The 24742-nt window shown below is 45.6% G+C and overlaps 1 protein-coding gene across 3 annotated transcripts; it reads left to right on the top strand.

Moving 5' to 3' along the window:
* The first annotated feature begins 598 nt into the window (after window positions 1–598).
* On the top strand, window positions 599–23946 carry lamb4 (laminin, beta 4). Of its 3 annotated transcripts, none has more exons than XM_060060919.1 (35): window positions 599–745; window positions 2976–3026; window positions 4165–4322; window positions 5448–5583; window positions 6090–6163; window positions 6256–6444; window positions 6743–6806; window positions 7036–7250; window positions 7849–7969; window positions 8650–8838; window positions 9193–9348; window positions 9755–9867; window positions 10036–10115; window positions 10778–10934; window positions 11143–11274; window positions 11414–11599; window positions 11677–11789; window positions 12106–12226; window positions 12428–12605; window positions 12976–13119; window positions 13518–13749; window positions 14292–14449; window positions 14942–15166; window positions 15631–15848; window positions 16282–16378; window positions 16600–16963; window positions 17592–17752; window positions 18292–18494; window positions 18876–19079; window positions 19874–20018; window positions 20868–21075; window positions 21354–21489; window positions 21938–22111; window positions 22409–22562; window positions 23508–23946. In XM_060060919.1, exons 2-35 carry the CDS (start codon window positions 3002–3004, stop codon window positions 23639–23641), a joined length of 5364 nt encoding a protein of 1787 aa, XP_059916902.1. In that variant the 5' UTR covers window positions 599–745; window positions 2976–3001; the 3' UTR covers window positions 23642–23946. The 3 variants fall into 3 exon arrangements, with proteins under 3 accessions (XP_059916902.1, XP_059916900.1, XP_059916901.1); XM_060060917.1 differs by having other exon boundaries at window positions 11411–11599; XM_060060918.1 differs by having other exon boundaries at window positions 640–745; window positions 2979–3026; window positions 11411–11599.
* Window positions 23947–24742: the final 796 nt, after the last annotated feature.

Genomic DNA, 24742 nt, shown 5'->3' with positions numbered 1-24742 from the left:
TAACAATACAGTGCAATGCATAAGGTTTACAATACAGAACTATTCTTGGTTTACATAGACAGTAGTTGTTTTTTTGTGTGTATTTTATTCAGTTTCAATTGTAACCTAAGGATGGCAGCAAACCCACTGATTTGGTCTAGTGTGTAGTCGTTCTTTACGGTCTGTATTACATACAGTTGTTGCACAAGGAAATACTCAGAGGAATACTATCATTATCATTGAGCTCATCATTCTCATGGGAGAATCTAGGTGAAAAGTAAAATCCCTAAACCATTACCAACCTCAGGCAAAGAAATAATACAGAAAAGGATAATAATTTTTTTGCGATCAATGTAAGTTTACCCCCGTTTGTAGTTATGGCTTAGAGTAATACATATACATACTCTACATATGTGTATTTTCCTGTACACACCTTCTCTCTTTGTCAAGGTGAGGATTTCCCGCCTTGCCTGATCACTTACCTCAGAGGTATTCTTCACAGATAAAGGGGGTTGTGTCAAAGCTGAAAGGAATTGAATGCCTTTCTTAGTCCGTCCTCTTCTCCCTGATAGTATGCAAACTTTACCCCCCCCACCCCCCCCCCCCCCCCACACACACACACACACACATCCATGAGCACACACACATATACATAGCCAGAAGCTATGCTTTTCCTGCTGTCTGCATGGAGCTCAGGTGTGCAGTTACCTGCTGAGGTGCTCAGAGTCAGTGCATCGTGGATCATACATTGAGTCAGCAGCGACAGGTAGGATACGCTTTCTTGAAAAAGGAGCCTAATTCAAAAGGGTATTTGTGTGTTGCGTTGCAGAACATATTTTGGTCTTGATCGAGCAAATGGTTAAGGTTAGGTACAGACAGGTATCAGGTACAGAGTTAGTTCAGACTTGAGAATGACTCGTCGGGTTATTAGAACCAGGGTGTGAATGTTCAAATGTGGAGCTATGATTTAGCTTTAGGATCGCTCAAATTTGACAATTGACTCAGCCTCCCTATTTGATGTTAACGTGTTGAATAGTGGCATGTGTGAGAACAAGGTGATAACACACATGTTAAATGTTCTTATAATTGATCCCCATTAAACATGTGTTTTTAATGGATGCGTTCATGTAGAGGCTGGGAAACTGTCTAGACCCCTATGCTAATCCCAACTGTGGTTAAAAAAATTCTCGAAAACCCTGTTATTAGTTAGTGTGTGTTTGGAGTCTTAGAAATGCAAATAGACAGGGCATCGCAGTGCTTTCTGTTGACGTGGATAAGTAGCTGTCATGTTTTTCTAACATAGGGAGATGGGTTACAATCTACCCATTGACTTGTTAGGGTTAGAGTTTGGTTAACTAACTAACTAACTAACTAAAACATTAATTTTGGATGCATGCATTGGAACATAAGGGGAACTATTGGTGCAAATTAAAATTATATGTAAGTGTCAAAAAGTAAGTAAGTAAAAGTTTCTCAAAGAACTATATTACTTCAATACCCCCAGCTGTCAGGGTCCTAATAAGACCTCAACCTTTCATTTGATCCAAGAGGTATATTTATTGTTCTACAGATCTGGAGGGAGGTTTTATCAGCATACAGTGAGCGGATCACGACCCCTTGTGTCTGTGCTGGGAAGGATGTGGCCATTTGTTAATAGCACCTGGAAGACGTTAATTGAAACACCTAACTGAATTGTATTTGATGTGCATGCAGTCTTGTTTGGAGTCAATGCACTGCTCTTGTCAGTTGATGTTGTTAACATGTTGTTAACATGTTGTTCTATGCATAATCCATTACAAATATACGTATTAAGAATGCGATTATTGAAGCCTAATATGAAAGTCTGGTTATTTGATCATGAGTTTTCAGAGCTGCACACTGCCAACCAAATGAATTGATTAAAATACAAATTGTGGAATATGAGATATGAGCATTTTAACCTAAACACATTTGTCATCGGTTGAAACCATCATCATGAAATGCTTTGAACGAACTGGTACCCTGCAGATCATGATTAAGGCCTCTTCAACACTGGGATGCTAAAGTTATGGTTGTACAACATGTTTTCAGCAGCTAGTGCCACTGTGTTACGGTGATTGCAAATGGCTTATGGAAAGGCTATTCAATGTGCTATTGACACAGCAGTGAGGTCAGAAGGTTATCTTGACAGGTTAGCAGTGCATGTCCTTCTGCACTGTTAATCTGTGTACAATGAGAGCAGGGGCCCAGGTATTCACATTAATAGTCACCCTATGCCTAGAGGGCCAGGATGTCCTACAAGCTCCTCTAACTTGGACACATAATAATAACTTTATCTGTTAATATATATATATATATATATATATATATATAATATCTATATATATTCAACCATTTTTTATGTATCTAACTGCGACATTATCAAAATATAATCATACATCAAAGTAAATGTCTAATTCCACAATTTATAGGGTGGCTGTAAATGATCTTAACTTTATTATAGACTTTAACATTATGGCATCAGATTAGCTGATATGCTGTTGGACGTGGTTTTATTAAGGTGTGCAGTCAGTCCTCAGTGTTAGGGTCTTCTTAAAGCTTGTAACACATCTGGTTTGGAGAGAGCTGCCAACTGTTGCTCTGTGTCTCAGACCTTTGTGACGCTGCCGGGGGAAATCTGCACAAATTCTTATTTCACTTAGATTCATGTTTGTACTCACAGCATTACGTCAACCCTGTGTCTATCATTTGAAATGAAATCTAAAGAGATTAAATAGTTACCTCATTTCTTTATTTAGCCAAATGAGAGATCCCTATGGCTTCTAAGTGAGAGAGACCAAGTGGGTTTGATCACAAAATAATCACTCAAAGCTTCCGCGCTAAAAATATTGCTGCTTTCTTGACAATGAGTTGTTGAGCTGCCACAAGCAGTTAGCCTTTCTCTGCTGTCTGTAAACCTGCACTGTCCTTTAAGTGTTGATTCTCAGCTGATCCAAACAATTCTTCTGCCTCTGCAGCAGCTCCAGCACTCCAGCCCCACAAGATGATCTGTGGCCTGCTGCTCTTGTGTAAGTTGAATGGCCGGGCATCTGGATGGTAAGAGGCACACCGCCAGGATCCTGCCAGGGAAGATCCTGCCGAGGAGAGAACCACAGCACTCCCCAGCCAGGGTTTGGCCCCGACAAGGGCAGGATTAGCGGTTGAGTTCATAGCAGGGGCCTGTCACTCTCTGCCATCTTAGCGAGGGAATCCTGCGTACTGCAGACGTGTGATCACTTGCTTAACACCAGGGCAGAATATTTCCACTTGTAGCTGCATGCTTCTTTCCTCCCCAAATGCAGGATTCATGATTAACTTTACTGTACTACAAAGTGGAACATTTGACTTGACGTCAAAGAGAATAAAACATCAGGGATGTTGAATAAAGATATACAGCAAGGTCCCTTAAAGCACCATTATACAAACAAAACAGAAACACGTCAATAAAAGCAATAATCTGTACAAAAATTAATGAAACACTGCATTCCATAACAGCAAGACAGGCACTAATACAACAGGAATGTGCATGTTGGCACAGTGAGCCAATTGCATCAAATCAATTTGTGAACTGCAGCTATCTGGGATAGGTTGTGCTGTGATTGATGATCAGAACTCTACACTAAATCTCCTCTCCTCATGAAGAACATTATCACTAAGAAAATACAATCGGGGTGGGCCGATGGTTAATTAATGCGTAAATGATCTAAAACTATTTGAATTCAATTCATTAAAAATGTACTAATTATAACGGTTTCAAGGCATGATGCATGGTGATTCCACTTTCCCCCACTCCACGGATGTATGAGATCCACTTTAGCTTTTGCTTCTTGTAACATTCGTGTTAGTCTATTGGTCTATCTGGAGTACAAAAAGCAAATCTTGCTGTAATTCTAAAATAGAGAAATGAATGAACTGGGGGTGGCAAACTGCGAGTTGTTCTGTCTAGATACAGTATTCCAGTCACATGAGAATGAATCTAGTCAGAAGGAAACCAGGGTTGCAGTTCAGGAGCTCAGGGGTGTAGTGTCTCCCAGCTGAGAGCCGCTTGGTCATTCAGTTGTGAAAAATACTAATATATCGACAGAAACAATGATGGGCAGCTGAGCGTCAAGAGCTCGGGCTTCCCATCCTGCTCTCAACCGTTCTCCTGCTGTCTCGTGTCTCCAGTGGTGGTCCCTGGTGCACTGCTCCAGGAGGAGTGCCACGGGAGCTCCTGTAACCCCCAGCTCGGTGACCTGATGGTGGGTCGGGCTGCTCAGCTATCAGCCTCCTCCACCTGCGGCCTGGACGGGCCCCAGAACTACTGCATCATCGGATACCTGGAGGTGAGCGCCGAGTCCGAGCTCAGAGAGCCTCATCCCGACTTGAACTCGAAGTGCAGTTATGATATTTGCTTGGTTCTCTCTAAGTTTTGTAATCACATACTTTCTTAATCGCGTTTACAAAAATGTGGATTAGAATAAGAATAATAGTACGGTGCTTCCAGTGGTATTTCTATAAGAGGTCATAATTGATGAAAAGAGCTTGTTTAGCTTAAAATGTATTTTGTGCAACTGGATGTCTTAAGTAATTATGAGCTAGAATTACCTCACAGCGCCCCTCCTGCTGCTATCATTACTGCATCAAAACAATTCCAAAAGCTCTCTCTCTCTCTGTTCGCCATGCAAAGTGTTGATAGCAGGCACCTATTGTAGCAGTCAATGTAACTACACATTGAATTGAGAGAACAAGGTGTTAGTGTCTGAGGCCGTTCAGCTTGGAGAGGGACTGGATGGTGATAGTGAAGACGGGGCAGGTAGAGGCTCCCGCCGCTGCTGACAGACTCACAGGGCTTCCTGGCCCAGGAGATGTGTGTGTCTCTCTCTAGACATGTCTTGATCCGCCACATTTAAAGGTCATTACCTTGCCTCTGCTCTGGGCCAATAATTTCATGTTTTCCATTCTGCATTCCCTTCTGCTGTCACACTTCTCCCCCTTAAACCACTCTCTCTTCTCTACGCCTTGTCTATTTTTCCCCTCTTTCCCCTGCAGCTGCCCCCCCCCCCCCCCCCCCTCCCATTTCCTCTCTCTATTCCACTTCAGATTCATGTTCTTTCCTTCTGTCTTTCTTCGTTCCTATTTGCGGGGAAATCGCTCTGGTTCGTTAAACTGTTCCTTTCTGGGAGACCACCTGTCGATATAATCCTGATTGTTCTTTTGCTAGTAATGCTTGGGTTCTGATATATATTGGAGGATAAAGAATTTTGTTAGACGTCTGCCATTTTATTAAATCTGTATTCGTTGTTTTTTTTGGCCAACCTCAAATCAGTAGTTTTTCTCAAAACTTTTGTAACAAATATAAAGGGACCATTCAAAGTGAAAGATATGGTTTTGTAAGGATAATGTTCCTGTTAAGCCTGCTGTGCATGCGGACCTGGCCCAATGTGTTCTTCTGCTGTGGTTTCCACTAGGAGGAACAGAAGTGCTTCACCTGTGACTCCAGGCAGCCCTACGACCGCCAGAGTAACCCCGACAGCCACCTCATCGAGAACGCCATCACCATCTTCGACCCCGAACGCAGGATGCGCTGGTGGCAGTCTGAGCCCGGTGGGTGACAGATTTGGTCACGCTACACGTCGTGTGATTGGACAGTGTTCGTAGCCAATAGCATTTTGGTGTGTCATTTCGGAGAGCTTATTCGTTGATGTCATCATGTGTGTGTTTTCTGTATGTGTGTGTGTGTAATATTTCAGTGTGTGTAATCTTTCAGTGTGTCTGTGTGTAATATTTTAAGTTAGTGTTATATCTCTGTGTGTCTGTATGTAATTTTTCAGGGTGTGTCATATTTCAGTGGGTCTGTGTGTAATATTTCAGTGTGTAATCTTTCAGTGTGTGTTATATTTCAGTGTTTCTTTGTGTAATATTTCAGTGTGTGTTATGTAACTCAGCTTGTGTTCTATTTCAACACAAATAGTGTCTGTGTGTAATCTTTAAGTGGGTTTAATCTTCAGTGTGTGTTATAGTTTCCGTTTGTCTGTGGGTAATCCTTCAGTGTGTTATATGTCAGTGTGCCTGTGGTTTATCTATAATGTGTGTCTCTGTGCACACTGCAGGTGTAAATCAAGTCAGCATTCAGCTAAACCTAGAGACCCTGTTCCAGTTCAGCCACCTGGTGCTCACCTTCAAGGTAACGGAGAAAGCCCCCATTTAGCCTCAGCGTCTCCTCCCCGTGAGTGTATGCCTGCGCGTGTCTCATCGAGGTGGGCGTGTCACCTGCAGAGTTTCCGCCCGGCGGCCATGCTGGTGGAGCGCTCCAAGGACTTCGGCCACACGTGGAAGGTGTTCCGCTACTACGCAGAGGACTGTGCCGCCCACTTCCCCTGGGTCTCAGCCGAGCCGTCCGACAGCGTGGACGACGTGGTCTGTGACAGCAGATACTCGGGCTCACAGCCGTCCACCGACGGAGAGGTACTCAATGTCCACGCACACACCCACTCATACAGGACATATAATGCATTACATATCACATGGACGTTACGTACATTACATGGAAGTTACACACATGACAAGGACATTACATACATGACATACATAACGCAAATTACATTACATACAATATATACATTACATGGACATGACAAACATTACATGGACATGACAAACATTACATGGACATTACATACATTACATGGACATTGCATACATTACATGGGCCAAAAAAACATACACAAGGGATGTTAGGTTCTCTTTTTTTTCGTCCCTACAGGTGGTTTTAAAAGCTCTGGATCCTATATTTGATATTGAAGACCCGTACGCACCCAACATTCAAGGTTTGAATACTTTTCTTTCCCTGCTGATTAAACTGGAGAAATTGTTTCCACTTTTCCACTGTTTTAAGGTGTATATTTGACATTTAGGGGTAACAACAATGATAGTAGACTCATAAAACCAAAGAATAAAATAAATATCAACTATACAAAATAACTGAAACATTCATAACATCAGAAATGATACTCAAATATCTTCTTCATCACAAATAACATCTCCCACAATCCCCAGAGCTGATCACCTTGACGAACATCCGGGTTAACTTCACGCGTCTGTTCACGCTGGGCGACACCCTGCTGGGCCGCCGCCGGAGGAACCCCCAGGACAAGTACTACTACGCCCTGTTCGACATGGTGGTGCGGGGCAGCTGCTTCTGCCACGGCCACGCCAGCAGGTGCAGGCCCGTCGACGCCGGCCGGGGAGACGTCTTCAACGAGCCCGGCATGGTAGGGCCGCTCCGACCGCTAACTACTGGAGGACGCTCCTCATTACAATCATAGACCAGATTCTACTGGGATTATATCTGATTATGTTCAATGGGGGTCATCATCACATTGGGTCAATTTAATTAAGGATTCGATTCAGAGCAGATTCAGTTGAGCTTGCTTAGATTTACATTAAATTCAGGTTACATTGGATTGGATTATATTATATACAATTTTAAAATATTAAAGAGCCCTACTAAACCACCAGGTGTGAGTGTGGTATAGCATGAAGAGGGTAGAATATATTTTAATTATTGATAGAGTGTAGTATATTCCTCAGGATGACCGACATTTTAAATCAACGCATGCGTTTCACATACAGCACACTCATGCAATCAATTTAGGTCTCCCTGGGTGAATTATGTTATTGAGAAACACAGTGACCAGAGAAGCAATTCTTTCCAAAGTCGGATGGGGTTTGTGTTCTGCCGTATCAACCATCAGGCACCCTGCTGGAGGGTTTCATGCACACCCCAGTCAGATATGAGTGGTGCTGTTTAGTAGCTTGGCTGATTTGATTTAGTTTTCTCTGACCACATGCTGCTGAATGAACACACAGGTACACGGACGGTGTGTGTGCCAACACAACACGGCAGGGGACAACTGCGAGAGGTGCGAAGACCTCTACAACGACGCCCCCTGGCGGCCAGGCAGCGACGACGAACCCCACACCTGCAGGAGTAAGACATTGTTACAGCTGTGGTGGAAGCTACCGTTAAAGTTATACCATTTACAGACCATAGTTACAGTCTGAGATTTTCCTGCAGTGGTTTTATAAATTTAATAAAATAGATTTGTAGAGAAACATTCCCTGGATGCATTGAAAAGTTTCAGTTTCATTCTTAAGAAACGACCTAGTTCAACCTTAAAGGCACCCAGTGCAACTTTCGAGGCACTGGGTGTCTTTTTTACACGTAGTAAGTTTCAATAACTCCATACCATTACATACCGACATTCAAGCAGCAAAGATGAGACGTCGTTGTGTGGTGAGAACTGATAGAAAATCGATAACAACAACAATGCCGCCATTTTCTTTATTTTTTGTAACCTACAATAAATAAAGCAGGCTTCCAGTCAATGGAAAAATGGCTTCTCCCCAACGGCGATTGTTGTTGTTTACGATTTTCTATCAGTTCTCACCACACAACGACGTCTCATCTTTGCTCCTTGAATGTCGATATGTAATGGTATGGAGTTCTTGAAACTTACTACGTGTAAAAAAGACTAGAAATTGAATGTTTATTTTTCATTGAATGTTTACATAAAGTTGCACTGGGTGCCTTTAAGAAAAGCTTCATGGTGCAGGTTTAGAACCGAGAATCTCAGCACTAATGGCGCCCTTGGCGGCCGATCCTCCCAGGATGCAACTGCCACGGCCACTCGGAGCAGTGCCGCTTCGACCCGGCCCGCTACGAGGCCACGGGGCGGCTGAGCGGGGGCGTGTGCGTGGACTGTCGGAACGAGCGCGTGGGCCCGCGGTGTGAGCAGTGCCGGCCCTACCAGTACCAGGACCCCTTCAAAGCCCTGGAGGACCCGCGGGGCTGCATCCGTACGTCCGCCTTCTCCATGACCACTTTAGTCTGTAGTAGCATTTTATCTTGCATGCATCTGAAGGTCTTTTTCTATGGAAGCAATCAGATGCAATGATTGGTTTGTAATATCTGTTCATGTACAGTATGCTACGGCAGTCCTACATAATTAGTTGCCCAAAAGGCCAAATACATTTTTAATCAGATGATCGATTTTATAGTAGGAAAATGCCCGAAAGGCTCTAACATTTCTTTAAAAATGTAACATTGTATTCAAACCCTATTCTACTCTTATGAGGATATTCGTTAAAGCAAAGTATACCCCTCTATATCATGTAATGTATACTGTAGTGTTCTCTCTCCCCCCTACCCAGCCTGCGACTGTGACCCAGTGGGGTCCCAGGGTGGGGGCCTGTGTGAGTCTGCCACAGGACAATGTGTCTGCAAGGAGAACGTTGAGGGCCAGCGCTGCGACCGCTGCAAGTATGGCTTCTACGGCCTGCGAGAGGACGACCCCGCCGGCTGCCAGAGTAGGCTACCTCTTCACTGCGGTGATGGAACCACAGTCATGTGAACGCATTCTTGCGACTGCATTCATGTTAACAATTTGATTCCATTTTGTCTTCATACCATACCATAATAATTATAAATATTATTATAATAACCCATCACATAAACAAAGTTGATCCAAAGCTCCTTTCGGTTCAGGTTTGTTTTGATATAAGAGTTGAATTATTGATAAGATATTTGTTTCTTATAAACACATTTGGGCTAGGAATCTGTCGAAAGATGAAAGACGATAAACAAACAGACAATCTAAAAAGATCAATATAAACATTGATTGAGGAACCCTGAGGAATGCTGGGACACACTACCGCCTCATGGTGGTAATGGTGACCTGACTATTGTGTGTCTCTGTGTGTCTGTGTTCCCCAGTGTGCCTGTGTAACTCACAGGGCACCATGCCCTCGGCCCACCAGTGCGACCAGGTGACTGGAGAGTGTATGTGTGAACCCCTGGCTACTGGCCGCTACTGTGATGAATGTCTGGTGAGCAACATCATCATATACAATCAAGCTGTCACAGGACTTATTCTTGGATGGATGGAAGTCAATTTAAACTCGTATGCATTTAAATTGACTTTAAATCTGAGTGAAAGTATAATAAAATCACCTGTTAAATCCAACACATTGAGCGTGTGTGTGTGACCCCTACAGCCAGGGTACTGGGGTCTGGGGAACACTGTTCACCGCTGTGCCCCCTGTGACTGTGACTCTGGAGGAGCAGTAGGCAGCAGGTGAGTCTGCTCGGCCATACAATTATTTTGCCTTTAATGTTGCGTATTAACTGTTAGAACAACATAGTGTGTGTGTGCGTGTGTGTGTTTTGTGGGTGTGTGGGTGCCTGGATGGTTGGGGCGTGTGTGTGTGTGTGTGTGTGTGTGTGTGTGTGTGTGTGTGTGTGTGTGTGTGTGTGTGTGTGTGTGTGTGTGTGTGTGTGTGTGTGTGTGTGTGTGTGTGTGTGTGTGTGTGTGTTTGGGTGTTTGATTGTCTGCAAACTCTTAACTGTTGAAAAATGTCCATGTTGACCATATTGATGACACTTTGTAGTTGTATAGCGGGAGGGAATGTAAAACCAGCGCCATCTAGTGGTAGTGTTCCAAAACTGAGCGAGCAATGCATGACCTTTTCCATAGTTTTTCCATAAGATATTACTTTAATTCCAAAACTACTTTCAGCATGAGCTTACATTATGTGATAACATGTGGTTTTGGTAAAAGCATGTGTTTAGGAAGATAATCAAAATCAACGCTAGATGTCACTATAAATATGAATGCTGATTTTCTTTTTGCAATACAGCCCATAATGTGTTTTTCTGAAATTGTCTCTATGGGGTAAATCAATGCATTTCACCCCCAAAGACTGGCCCTACCTATAGCTGTGATGTTTGTTTACACAGCTGCTCTGCTGAAGATGGGAAATGTGAGTGTTTGCCCAACATGGCGGGGAGGAGGTGCAATGATCCCGCCCATGGATACTTCCTGCCCCCGCTAGACTACTTCCTCTATGAGGCCGAGTTCGCTGGGCCGTTACAAGGCATAAGTTCCTCTTCTTTGGTATGTCACATTAGGACAGTCCATAATGCATTCACTTTGGCGCATTGCAATGATGTACAAGACTTACTTTTTGCAGCACTCACCAGGTGTCTCATAACCTTCACCAAATGGCTTCATACACACAAAATGTCTTTGCATTAGATATGTTTTTCATAGTCTAAGAGGACCCATAATGACTTGTGTGCGTTGGAATGCGGCCTCTTCCCAGGTCAACCCCTCGGCTCTGCCTAAGTGTGAGAAGTACTTCCGGGAGCAGGGCTACGACTTCAAGTACAGCAACGGCCGCCTGGTCCTGGTGCGGAAGACCAAGAGGCAGGCCCGCAGGAGGAGACAGGGAGAGGTAGGCGGGCAGGCCTGAAGACATACAGACAGTGTCATTACATGCATCATGATACATGGGGGACTTCACCGGTAAACACTTAACATAGCTAATAGTTGACATGACTTTACAATTGTTTCACCATGGTTTCATCCAGCAGAGGACCATCTCTTTAGAACCGGGGAGCCCCCTGCAGATTGTCCCCCGCCAGAGGACAGCAGACAGGCAGGTCACCTGGACGGGCCCGGGATTCGTCAGGGTCCAGGATGGGGCGGGGCTGAGGTTCACCGTCGACAACCTGCCCAGCTCCCTCGACTACCAGCTGGTGGTCCGCTACGAGTCGGAGGTACCGAAGCAGCCACACGTGGAGGGTAACCCACAGCTGATCCCTGTAGACGGATGATTTGAAATGTTCCTCTGCAGTCCCCAGACGATTGGCTGGCCTCGATAAGCGTTGTTCCCTTGTCGCCCGGTGAAGGCGTCTGCCCCAGTGACCCAACAGAAAGTAAAACTCTCCGACTTCCCGGGAACTCCAGGTTAGAGACCCATGGAAGACTCTGAATACCTCCCTTAAAAGAGGCTTGTGTAGCACAGTAGAGTTTGTTTGTTTAACAGATGCTACTGGATTCTCTGCCATGGCTTATGTTTTCCTTTGGTATATCCTGTTTCCTTTCCAACCTCCAAAGATATTCTGGTAGTGCTCATAGCTATCCCGACATTGTGTATCTGGTGCTTAGAGTAATCTTCGGTTCATATTGGCTATAGTAACCTGCCTCTCCGACCAGCAATACAAAAGCAATGCATCCATCCATTCAAAGATTGGTGAATGCCAAGATTGTCTTCCTTTTCCAGGAGCGCCATTGTGGATCAGCCCGTGTGCCTGAATGCAGGGGGGCGGTACTTTGTGGACATCACCTTCAGGAAAGAGCAGACCTCAAATCCCCAATTCAGCTCACACATCCTTATTGACTCTGTAAGAACTCTTTCAGAAAAAAGTCCTGGGAAAACATGTGTTAACAAAGAATAACCCAAGAGGCTGTGAGATGATCAGTGCTTGGACAATACATCTTAGAGTGAATAAATTGGTAAAAAGATACACAGTTGAGCACCGGCCATTGGTCACTGATGACTAAATAGAATGACAATAGAGAACATCCCTCCCTGTTTTTCCCAGATGGGTTTAATTCCCCGAATCGAGTCTGTCCAGGACTTGTGTTCTCGGAGCGATCTGGATTCCTACCGGCGCTTTCGCTGTATCCACCTGGCGGCGCAGGCGGGCCAGCAGGAGCAGTGGCCGGAGGTGTGTGAGGAGCTGGTCAAGAGCCTGTCGGCCCGCATCAACGGAGCCGTGGGTAAGGAAGAGGAGCAAGAAGGTGGACCACCCGACCGGACACCAGCTCCCAGCACAATGACCGCTCCTCCATCTCAGTACCGATCAGTAGAAGGATTCTTTTATTCTTAGGGATTGATGATGGTCCGAACTCGAGACCTGAACCACCAATGTAAAGCAATGCCTTGCTTTAAGGATATAGAACCCATGACTGTGATCGTATGCATAATACTTCATACTGGCACCACTCAAAGTTAATGACATTGAACACATCATGGTAACATAGCCCCCTTCTTTGACCATATGTGTCCAATGACTCCCAAGCAAACGCTGTCGTGCTGTCTTGAGCGTCTTGTCTCCGGCCCGTCCATTCTGAAGTCCTGTGCCCCCAGCCTGCAGGTGTAACATCCACGGGTCGGTGGGCCAGTCCTGCAGTAAGGTGGGGGGTCTGTGTGAATGCAAGCCCAACGTGATTGGTCGATGCTGTGAGACCTGCGCCCCCCTTACCTTTGGATTCGGACCAGGCGGTTGTGAACGTATGTTACACTTCACTTTACTAGTAATCTGTATTATTTATATTGAATATCCAACCTAAGCCTACACTGTGCTCCTGTAAACTAGCTAGGCGACTTAGAGGCTATCTGGTTTTGATAAAAGTGTGTAAAGTGGCGAAAGTCTGCTGCAGTCATGAGTTACGAGGCTTTTAAAGTTTAACTGATCAAATAGTATTGTGTGCTTCGATTTGAAAAGAATAAATCAACCAAACATCCGTTACGTTTCCCCTGCTCTCATAGAGCAGAGCTTTTCCCGTTCCACCAGCAGCATATTTGTACAGTGTTTTTAATTGATGATCCCCGTCAAGAAGGACACTAGGTGAAACCCTTTCTGACAAACACTCAAACAAAGTCAATCCTCCCCTGCTGGCTGTGGTCAGCGTGTGCGTGCGACCCGCGCGGCGCCCTGTCGGAGCTGTGCGACCAGGGGAGAGGCCAGTGCCCGTGCCGGGCGGAGGTGGCGGGCCGGAGCTGCGACCGCTGCCGGCCGGGGTACTGGGGCTTCCCGCTGTGCCGGCCCTGCGAGTGCAACGGCCTGGCGGAGCTCTGCGACCAGGACACCGGCTCCTGTCTGCAGTGCCGGGAGAACTCTGCCGGACACTCCTGTGAGAGGTCAGCGCCCCCACCCTAAGTCTGTTGTTTACCTCTGATGATGTGGATCTGGTCTGGGCTGGTCTGTGTTAAGCATCAGCAAAATGGTGGTCAACCAAATCCATTGCAATCTCACCTAGTTGCTATTGGTATTCTATTCCTTCAAGCCAATATAATTGTCTGAGTCTGTTTACCCTCCTGGCTACTTAGCGTAAAGGGTGACCAATCATGGTACAGTAACATGGCCTTGCAACTAAAACAATTACCGTAGGTATACGTGGTTTAGCCTGTGACCCATTACCATTCGCCGACATTACCGCGACGATGAAGCTACAGTGTTTCAGACTTTGAAGAGGTACAAACTACCTGAAACAAAGAGGGTGGGGGGGCGGGAATTCAGACCACACCCCTACGGTCTTAAGTCTTTCCTAGACTGAGTTTATTAGCTGACTTTGAGATGTATATTAAAGATGCAATGTTTAAGATTGAGCCCCTCCCAGTAAGCAGGCAGGGGAATCAACAAACCTCAGTGACAGAATTCCGACCCTTTTACCTGCTCCCAGGTGTGTGGAAGGTTACCACGGTGACCCAGTCTCCAGAGAGCCCTGTGAGCCATGCTCGTGTCCAGACATACTTGGCAGCGGGAAATTCTTTGCATCATTCTGCAACCGAGAGCCAGAGTCCGGCAGTCTTATCTGCAACTGTCTACAGGGACACACAGGTGTGTGTGTGTGCGTGTGTGGTGGTGACTTTTTTTGTTTTAAGGTAAGTCTGTTATGTTTATTATTTTGCCCAGGCTCACCCTGATGATGAATAGCTTCTTTTGGACTGGTTTATATTTTTTTATTACAACAAACCGTTTTGTTTTCTGGCTAAACCCAGAATCTGTACTGTTTGAGTTGGCCTCATGTTTCCCCACTATCTCCTAGACTTGAGGGTCGTAACGGGGAGAAAGAGATAAATAGAGGCTTATAGCTGGCACCCATATCAGTGATAACAGTAAGAGGCCAAAAATAGATTCAAAAGGTATCACAGTCAAAGCTTAACTATAAAGAAGAGTCTTGAGACAAGTTAAAGGGCTGTATCGGATCCCTAGTCCCGGCCCACCAGGCCTGTTCTATTGGCAGCTTATAGACCACATATCCAACTGTTTAACAAACCCCCAGTCGCCACCCCGACTATATTGTGTGTGTGTGTGTGTGTCGCCCGAAAGGTCCTCGCTGTGACAGCTGTTCGGCCGGTTTCTATGGCGACCTGGCGGCCCCCGGGGCCCTGTGCGAGCAGTGTCTGTGCAGCAACAACATCGACCCAGAGGACAGCGCCGCGTGCGACAGGGTGACCGGCGAGTGCCTCCGCTGCCTGCATCACACGCAGGGAGCGCACTGCCAGGAGTGCAGGCCCGGGTACTACGGCGACGCCCTGGAGCACAGCTGCAAAGGTAAGCGATGACGGGGGGTCAGTCACCGAACCGTCCGAATGTCCTCGGTTGCTCGAGCGAGGCACTTGACCCGCTGAAGCTGCATGACTGGATGGGTCCGGCGGAGCGAACCGTAAAGCTAAGAAGGTTAAACTGCTTCATGGTATTAATGTTGATGACGTACGGTGTGAGAACCACGTCTCAATAATCTTCACAAATGTTATGCTTGTGAAGCAAATTGACAATAAACAACAAAAACCCTGCTACACTACTCACCTGCTGGGCTATACTATAACACCTACTATTAATATATAATAAATATATGACTATAATTGTATTCATACGATAACTGAGTTCTATCAACGCACTCGGCACCATGCCCCCCCTCTGCCCATAAACAGAGCAGACGGGTGACTAGTGTTATGTGGGACACCTGGGATTGGGATGAATCTCTAACCATGGACAGTGTCTCCCCTGGTCCCCAGAGTGCTCGTGTGACCGGAGGGGGACGGAGGTGACCAAGTGCCCCCTGGGAAGCCCCTGCTTCTGCCAGCCGCAGAGCGGCCAGTGCCCGTGCCGCCCGGGCGCCACCGGGGCGCTGTGCGACGAGTGTGCCGACGGCTTCTGGAACATCGGGGGGGCCTCAGGGTGCCAGCCGTGCAACTGTGACCCGGCCAACTCCCTGGACGACGTGTGCGACAAGGTGTGGACGCTGGGCCACACTGCGCTGTGATTCCATAAGCAGAGGTGGACTGGTAGTCCCGGGACGGGAAGTTATATCCACTCCGGTGTGTTCCAGCAACTGGGTTAACTGATCCTGCAGCGCAGCCCCAGATCTAGTCTAAGATCCCCAATGGAAGGGATCGGCTGGCTAAGAAACATGGGAGGGGTTTTGCCTTCTGAACGTGGATTTTCACGCTGAAATTGCCATGTATTTCCCTTCAAAATCAACATGGCAGATTAATGAATCACATTTTTTTGGAAGTGAAACCAAATATTTAACCAAATATTTAGGCAAGTCACTAAAATGCATGCTTGAAACCTCAGAACTAGCCTCGTTAGCACAAACATGAAGACTGCTGAACCCCGGCTTGTTGTAGACTGTTCTGGAATCGACTGTCCTCTGCTGCCTCCAGGTGACAGGACAGTGTGTGTGCCGTCCAGAGTTCGGAGGAAGGCAGTGCGATGAATGTGGCGAAAACCACTTTGGGAATCCAGACCTCCAGTGTCTATGTATGTTGACACGCACACAAACACACACACACACACACACACATACACCCATAGCTTTACAGATGTTCTCCCTGATTTGAATACTTTTAAATGTACATCTCAACGTTCAAAGACTTCATCACATGCTCCTGAGTGTATGGGGGAGGGGTTAAAACCCCGTGTTTATTCTATTCAAACACTGCGTGTGTTGACCCCGTCTCCTGGTGCCCCCCCCCCTTCAGCGTGTGACTGTGACCTGGGGGGCTCGGAGCGGCCCGCCTGCGACCCGGACACCGGCGAGTGCCTGTGCCGCGTCGGGGTGACGGGCATCTTCTGCGACGAGTGCGCCCCGGGCTTCCAGCAGACCTTCCCCGCCTGCGGCCCCTGCCACGCGTGCAACGAGATCTGGCGCCTCAACATCAGCGAGGTCCAGAAGGCCTCGCGGAAGATGAAGGTGCTCATCCCTCGCCAAGGCAACCAGTCCGGCCACGAGCGGCAGAACCAGCGGATGACCAAGATGGAGTCCAGCTTGGACCGGCTAGCCAACCTGACGGGGGGGTCCCCCGCTGTGTTGGGGGACGCGGGGAGGCTTTGGCTCAATGTCCGGTAACAGAGGAGGGTTTTTTTTTTGTATTTGATGAGTTTCAATTTGTTTTGAAATATCGATCTCAATGCTCACTCGTCATGCATGACGACATGGATACATTCTGTTTCATTACACGGCTCAGTCTGGACCTGCAGCCGCCCACATCCATTTGCAGAAAGTAGAGTAGAGTTTGCACAGCCATAAGTGTTCTGAACTATGTACTAGCGGAGTTTCTCGATGAAAGAGACGTCTTCTCCGTTCCTCCTTATCCCGTGTGTCCAGAGCAGCTCACAGTGATGGCGTCACATGTTTTGTTACGCTGCCTTTCTGAAAGAGTTTGTGTCAAGGCCAGTACTGAAATGGATGAGGGAGGTCCATGCGGATCCTTGAAGAAAGGCAGAAGTTGAGGTCACGTTCTCAGGATGTTCTCCAGGCCACTCTTGAACATCTGTATGCTTGAAAAAGTTGCATTCAGTTTTCCTTTAGGGTTGGTGGCGCCGATGATATTGTTGACACATTTCCAACTGATTGTTTGATTGCTACTTTGGAATCATAAAACCTCACATAAAAAAAAAGTTTTAACTTTTACATTTTCTGGTCTTGTCATAACCCAAAAATATGTTTCTGCACTCTTCTGATTCTAACCAGGCAGCTCAAAGACAGCATCGATCCCAATTTAATCTTGGTCGACACGACACCACTGCTCAACACGGAGATAGACAACATCCGGAAGGATTTCAATAACCTGCTGCAGCGCCTGAGAGACCGGAACCCTGACGACCCTGACGTGGACACGGAGGAAGTAGAAGGTCCAAGCAAAATACTGACCCCCTCTTTGTGTGCAAATGCAGGATTAAAATGGAAACGAATCGGTTCAATATCTGTTGCATGCTCATGTTGTAGCAGACTCACGAAAATACTTACTGGGCATCCGTGGCATACTGGTGAAGGAGTTGGACTGGTAACTGGAGGGTGGCCAGTTCAAATCCTGAAAAAATCCACGGATGAGGTGCCCTTGAGCAAGGCATCTGAAACCCCCACCTGCTCCCTGAGCGCTGCACCGCGGAAGCCCACTGCTCCGGTAGTGCCGGTGTGCCCCCATGTGTGTGCCCCCATGTGTGTGCCCCCATGTGTGTGCCCCCATGTGTGTGCCCCCATGTGTGTGGACCTCTGTGTGTGTATGTGTTCACCGGCTACCCGGATGGGTCAAAAGCAGAGAGAGAATTTCCCCCTAAAAAGGGATGAATAAAGGACTTAACTTAACTTAACTTAATACTTTGTTTCACCCAGGATTACACTCCCTTACCCCATCATCAAACCTCTGACCCATCTTTCTCTCCCCCTTCAGAGCTCCTGGATGAGATAAGGAAGCTCCACAAGGACTTCATGGCAGAGGAGAAGAAGGTGCACGACGCCGACGCGGCCGTGGAGGACTCCATGAACACACGGCAGGCCCTGAAGGGCCTCGGGGCCAACTGTGGCGCCAAGGGGAACCTGTCCCAGCTGGTGGACAAGGTCAACGCACTGGACGTGGTCACGCTCAATGAGAAGGTCAGTGTGGATTCATTGGTTAGGGATTTATTGATGTATTCATGGACGTGTTGATTAATTATTCATTCATGCACACCTTTATATATATATATATATATTTATTTATTTTATTCGTAATTCCTAACGACATTTGTCATTGCTATTTTAAAAAAAAAAAGATTTTTTTTTTTTTTTTTTATTATTATCATTATTGTTACTATTTTATTTTCATGTTAGATTGTTTGTATGTGTGTGTGTGTGTGACCATGACCTACATGGGGTGGGGGAAGGGCGGGTGGTTCTTTCTCTGTGATAGTTATTCCATTACACTGTGTCCTAGTGAAACCCATGTTCATATTTTGACCCAGAATTTTTATTTTCTCTCCCCTACTGCCGACACAGATCTGCGGAGCACCAGGCCACCGGGAATGTGCCAAGTCTAAGTGCGGCGGGGCGCTCTGCAGCACCTTCTGGGGAACCAAGCTCTGTGGCGGTCCGTCCTGTAACGGCAGCCTTCCACTGGGTCTGGACGCAAAGAAGAAGGCGGCGGAGGCGGAGACCGCCATCGGCACGCTGAAGGATCAACTGGAGGCCAGCAGGAGAAAGGTACCTCACACCTTCGTAGTCTGGATGAGTGCATCACGTTTGCGCTCGTTTTGTTGGACTCCCAGCCGGAAGGTGAAGGGTTTCATGGGGTCCTGTTCTTGAATGGGCTGAATCTGATTTTACTTAGAGTTGATTTGGACGGAAGCAGGATTTAATAATTTAACTGTATATTATAGCTAGTCTGTGGATATAGAGCAGTCAAGAGTACCATTTGAGGGATTGCTCTTAATGTGACATTGAGTGCTCAACCGTGGCTTGTCAGTAGATTGAAGTAAGTCTATCGAGTGTTGCTTCATCATTTCCAAGTGAGGCACTACAACCATTTTTGAAAGCATCTATATGTAGCTTGATCGATTTCAGGGGCATGGGGTGGGTGGGGGAAATGAATGTGAACCCTATTCAATTATTCTCCAACTTAGCTACAGACAAGAGTGCAGTTCCACAAAAATGGTTGATGGTGCAACCACAAAAATGGTTGAGGATTTTCTGGAGGGGTCATGAATAATATCAGCAACGTATATCAAATGATCTGCTTTAACAGACCCACGCCATTAAAAGTCGCCTAAAATATATAAATGAATCACTTTAAGGCCATCACTATACATATTTACTTCAAAAGCGTGGTCGGCTTCTATTAAATATATATTTTCAATTACATACTGTAATTCATTTGGAAATAATTAAAGACTTCCACTTCTGCTGAATCCCCTTCCCCCCAGGGATGAGCCACTGGGTCAGGCCAGTTTATAAGCTCTGAGGACATTGTGCTATTCTCTGTCCCTCTATCTTGGTAGACCAACGCAACTAAGAAGGTGGCCCTAGAAACGCTGGACCTCTCGGATAAGCTGCAGGACCGCATCAACAACAAGAAGGAAGACGTGGAGCGAGAGAAACAGAAAGCCAAGGATCTGTTGAGACTGGTCCAGGTCTACCTGAGGGGTGAGTATGGGCAGATAATGTAATGCAGAGGTCTTCAATGTTCTCCTGGCCAAGGACCCCCAAACTGATGGAGAGGTGGAGCGGGGACCCCCTACTATAAAATGCATAAAATTGTGTTTTATATTAAAATGGTCCTATAGTGCCATGTATAAATGTACCTTGTTATTTTGCATTCAATATTAAGATATTCAAATAATACACAGGTTCACATTTAAACATGTGCAAGGTAATAATCATCTAATAATAAACTGATACCTGCCAAGATCAACAATGTCTGTCAATTGCATGTAATCATGCATAAAAGCTATTCAAATGGACATTTTTAAAACATAAACGTGGAAAACGAAAATTAGTGATGTTTGTTCGTGTCTTTCTTATCGCTCCGCGAGTAGTCCGGTAACTTATCAACCCCAGCGTGAAAATAGCGAAATAAAATATAAAAAATAATATTATATGTGATTGACCTCAAGTTATGGGGAGCATGAGTCAGCATAACCCTAACACTATTACATATACAGTGTTTGAATACATATACATACATCTACATGAATTCACAGAGTTCAAAACCGTGGTCATTATTTTCACTAAACTTTAAGGTAGGGCCTGTCTAATGCCTGGCTGCAGCAGGTGAAACACGGCACATAGCACAAAGTTATTTTCATGGATTTCTGTTTGACATTGAGGGTAGCTAAGAGAACAGTGAAAAGCACTGGAGAAGGACTGAATGTTTCAACAGACACGTTTATATAATACCTAACACACAGTAACCCCCCACCAAATATAGGCCCAGCACTATAGTCCATATGGGAAACCCAGGCTTATATCGTTTGATTCCCCCTCATTCTCCAGATGAGATGGTGTCCCCCGACGACATCGAGAAGATGGCCCAGGCCGTGTTGAACATACAGCTGCCTGGTACCCCCGACCAGATCCGCTCCCTGATCAAAGACATCAAAGAGCTACTCTCAAACACCCCCGACCTGAAGAAGGACCTGAGCTGGCTGGAAGAGCAGAACAAGATAGCCCAGGACCTGCTCCAACAAGCTCTCCAACTCAAGTACTGACGTTTAGAATGTGGACAGCGCTACTAGTCAATCTAGATTTCTGATCACTGGCGTAACCATATAAATCAACCTTTATTGGAGCTTGAATATAATGGCTGTGATCCTCGATCAGCAGGTTGGAAGTGGGCCAATGATATCCCTAGCTTACTAGTTATTAGCTTTTTGTTTAGATAGCACAGAGAATACATATATAATTAGTCCGATTCTTATAATTACTTAATGAGAATGAGGATTTTTTGGCCAATAATATTGAAATGTTCTTTTTCATTAGAAATAAAAGTAAAAACATAGATGTGACGCACATCACCGAGGCGCTCTACGCGGCAGAACGGGCCCAGGACACGGCCAACAACGACCTGGAGGACGCCACCAACGCCACAGACATGATCAAGGACCAGATCACTAATGTAACTACCTCACCACCTCTATACGTCCACCAGGATTCATGGGCCTTATTTTTGGGTTAGCGTTTTTCTGATTGATTGATCCATTATTCTTCCCAGCCATTTATTCATCCATCCACCAACCTATACATCACCCAGTCATTCATCTTCCACCTATCCATCCATCCACCCATCCATCCATCCATCCATCCATCCATCCATCCATCCATCCATCCATCCATCCATCCATCCACCCATCACCCATTCACCCATCATCCATTCATCTATAACTCGACCATTCATCATCCACCTTTCCATCCATCACCCATTCACCCATCATCCATTCATCGAAAACTCCATTCATCATCCATCGATCCATCATCCACCTATCCACACATCTCCCAGCCATTCACTGCCTCCCCGTCCCCCCTCCACCAACATGTATATGTCGGTGTGTGTTGATCTCCTCCAGGTGCAGCAGAAGCTGGACGATGCCGAGGGGGCTCTGATGAGCGGTCGGCCCCCCGGGGAGCTGCTGGGGGAGATAGGGGCCCTGAGGAACAAGACCGACCTGAACCGAGAGCAGGCGCTGGAGGCTGGGAGGGCAGCGGACCACGCGCTGTCCACTGCTGGAGAGGCCGAGGCTGTAGGAGACACACACGAACACACACACACACATGCGCCCGCGCACACATATACACGCCATACACACACACACATGAACACTCCACACACACACACACACACACACACACACACACACACACACACACACACACACAATAATATACAGTACACGCGATACACACATACATACATACACACATTCACACATACACACAAACACACATTCACATTCACACACGTATTCATTGATTTTCATTCATTCAGTTCTGTTCTTGAGATCTTTAACAACATAAGGCCGCTGTGATGTGTATGACAGGAGCTGGACAAGGTGAACAAGAAGTTTAAAGAGCTAAAAGAGAAGAATGGCAAGCAGAACGCAACAGACATGGCCAGCCAGCTTCTGAAGGACATCACCATGGAGGCAGAGAAGCTCAAGGAGGACGTAAAACGCAAACTGAAGCAAATCGAAGGTCAGCACATTATTAAACATAGTTTTATATAAACATTTATATATATACACATGGCAGTAACCAGCTATGAGGTCACTGAGGACAAGACCTTGCTAATTATTTACACCAAAATAAAGAATATATATATTTTGGTAAAAACATGGTAAAAAAACAACCTGAAGAAAGAGTCTGCTCTGAATCTGCACATTATAACTGATCACGAGTTGCCAACTTGTCAACACACATCTACCTATCTGTGTATCGATCTCGTAAAGACATTATCTGACACAGCATTGCAAAGAGTTAGAAACAAACATTCCGAGGGGAGAAAATACTGGCAGTAGCATCGTTGTCAGAGAAGAAAGTATTTAGACTTTACATGTTTCCTTAATCTCTGATGAATTATTATGGGATTTGTATGATTTACTAAAATACATGTGTTACATATATAGATCCTTTAACCAAGCAAAGAGAGTAGGCTATGTTAACATGTATTTTTCCTCCATTCTGTTCTTTACGGTAAGGTTGGAGTCCCTTGCGTGGGGGTCTTCTGGTTGAAGGACAGGATGGGGGTTCCAGTTTAATGAGCTTTATCAGCATTTATTACTATTTATTAGGACTAACTGGATAGTCAAGATGAGAGTGGGTTGGCTTAAATTAAAATGTATCTAAATTAGATACATTTTTTTGCTGAGGAAATTGAACAATGTGCTTCAATCCCAATGGTACAAAGATACTTTGGGCTGTTTTTAGTTCGTAATGATAGCATTGTTGGATCAATTGTTCAACGGTTTTGACCCAGTTTTCTACATTAATATAAATCTATTTTCTCTCAGGGTAATTCTTTGCCAAAAACACTACAAAAGCCTAGTAATTATGGTAGTAATGGAAGGACAAGGCTTATATCAACACGTATTTCCAAGATTCCTGATTGGCTGACGTGTCTATCTGTGTGTGATGCGTTAGACCTGGAGAGCAGGATCCAGGACTCCATCAGCAGCAAAAACCAAAAGGCCAAAGAGGTGGAAGATCTGCTGGACGCAGCGGAGGAGTTGAGGCATAACATCACCCAAAAAGCACTGGGATACATCGACTGCTAGTGCTAACCAGGAGAGGGCTCTCCCTACTGGCTACCGACCGGCACTGCTTGTGTTAACCTCACCCGATACGCAGGTAGCCGTTGAACGGTAAGGAAAGATTGGAAATAGCTGAATTATTCCCAGGGAGAATTATACACATAAACGCAATTTTTTTATTATATTTTTGATGTTATTATTTCTCAATTGTTAATACTAAGTGCCTACATAATAAAAATGTATTGTATTGTGTTTGTTTTGTTTTGTTTTTTAACCTGTTCAATATTTGTAATGGTTAATTGGTGAAATAAAAATAAAAAAGGAATTATAACGCCGAAGTACAACTCTCTTTGCAACCACTAGAGGTCACTCTCAGGTCATGTGTGATGACAACTCACGCACACGTTAAAGGAGGATAAAAGAGACTGCACAGGGTCGTCTCTGGATCTGCCACAAGATTATGCAAACTTGCAAGGGATGATTTTCATGAATATTGACTCAGGAAAATGTGTTTGAATTAAGATTGACGTGACTGACTCTCTTAAAGGGACATTCAATGTTTTTTCTTAGGTTTTTAATCCATGTCTCCTCTTTTTGGTTTTGGTATTCTGCTCCGTTCTTCTGCACTTCCTGTCATTCCAAATCATCCTTACTAGAGGCTGTTGAATCAGGTTCTCATAAACCACCAACTCTACTGTCCCTTTTGTCAACTAGGTGTGAGGCTGGCATTGGGTGTATAAACAGATTAGCCTCTCAGGTTTGGAGAGGCTCCCCTGCCGGGTTTGGAATGCGCCCCGTTTGTCCCCCAGGCGCTCCTTACAGGCTCCTGGCTGTGAAGTGGTCATCAGCTTTGTGAATGACGTGACCAAATCCCTCCGACCACAGCCTCCTCCTAAACAAGCTCAAGGCACACAAGGTTTAAGGACGTCATACATTGCTTGAAAAGCACAGAATACTGTGCCAGACATATGTAAACACCTCTCGTAAAGTGTTCTATAAGGATAAACAAACACCTCTTTTCCAGACCTTTAAAGGGGTAAAGCTTACAGACCAATGGAATTTATTTCCATTAAAGAGAACTGCTTCACGTCACCTAGTTGACCAATGGATTTTGCTTTAGAAAAC

Source organism: Gadus macrocephalus, chromosome 9 (assembly GCF_031168955.1).
Source record: "Gadus macrocephalus chromosome 9, ASM3116895v1".
Taxonomy (NCBI): domain Eukaryota; kingdom Metazoa; phylum Chordata; class Actinopteri; order Gadiformes; family Gadidae; genus Gadus; species Gadus macrocephalus.
Note: the sequence above shows the minus strand (reverse complement) of the source record. Positions and strands in the feature narration are given on the sequence as shown.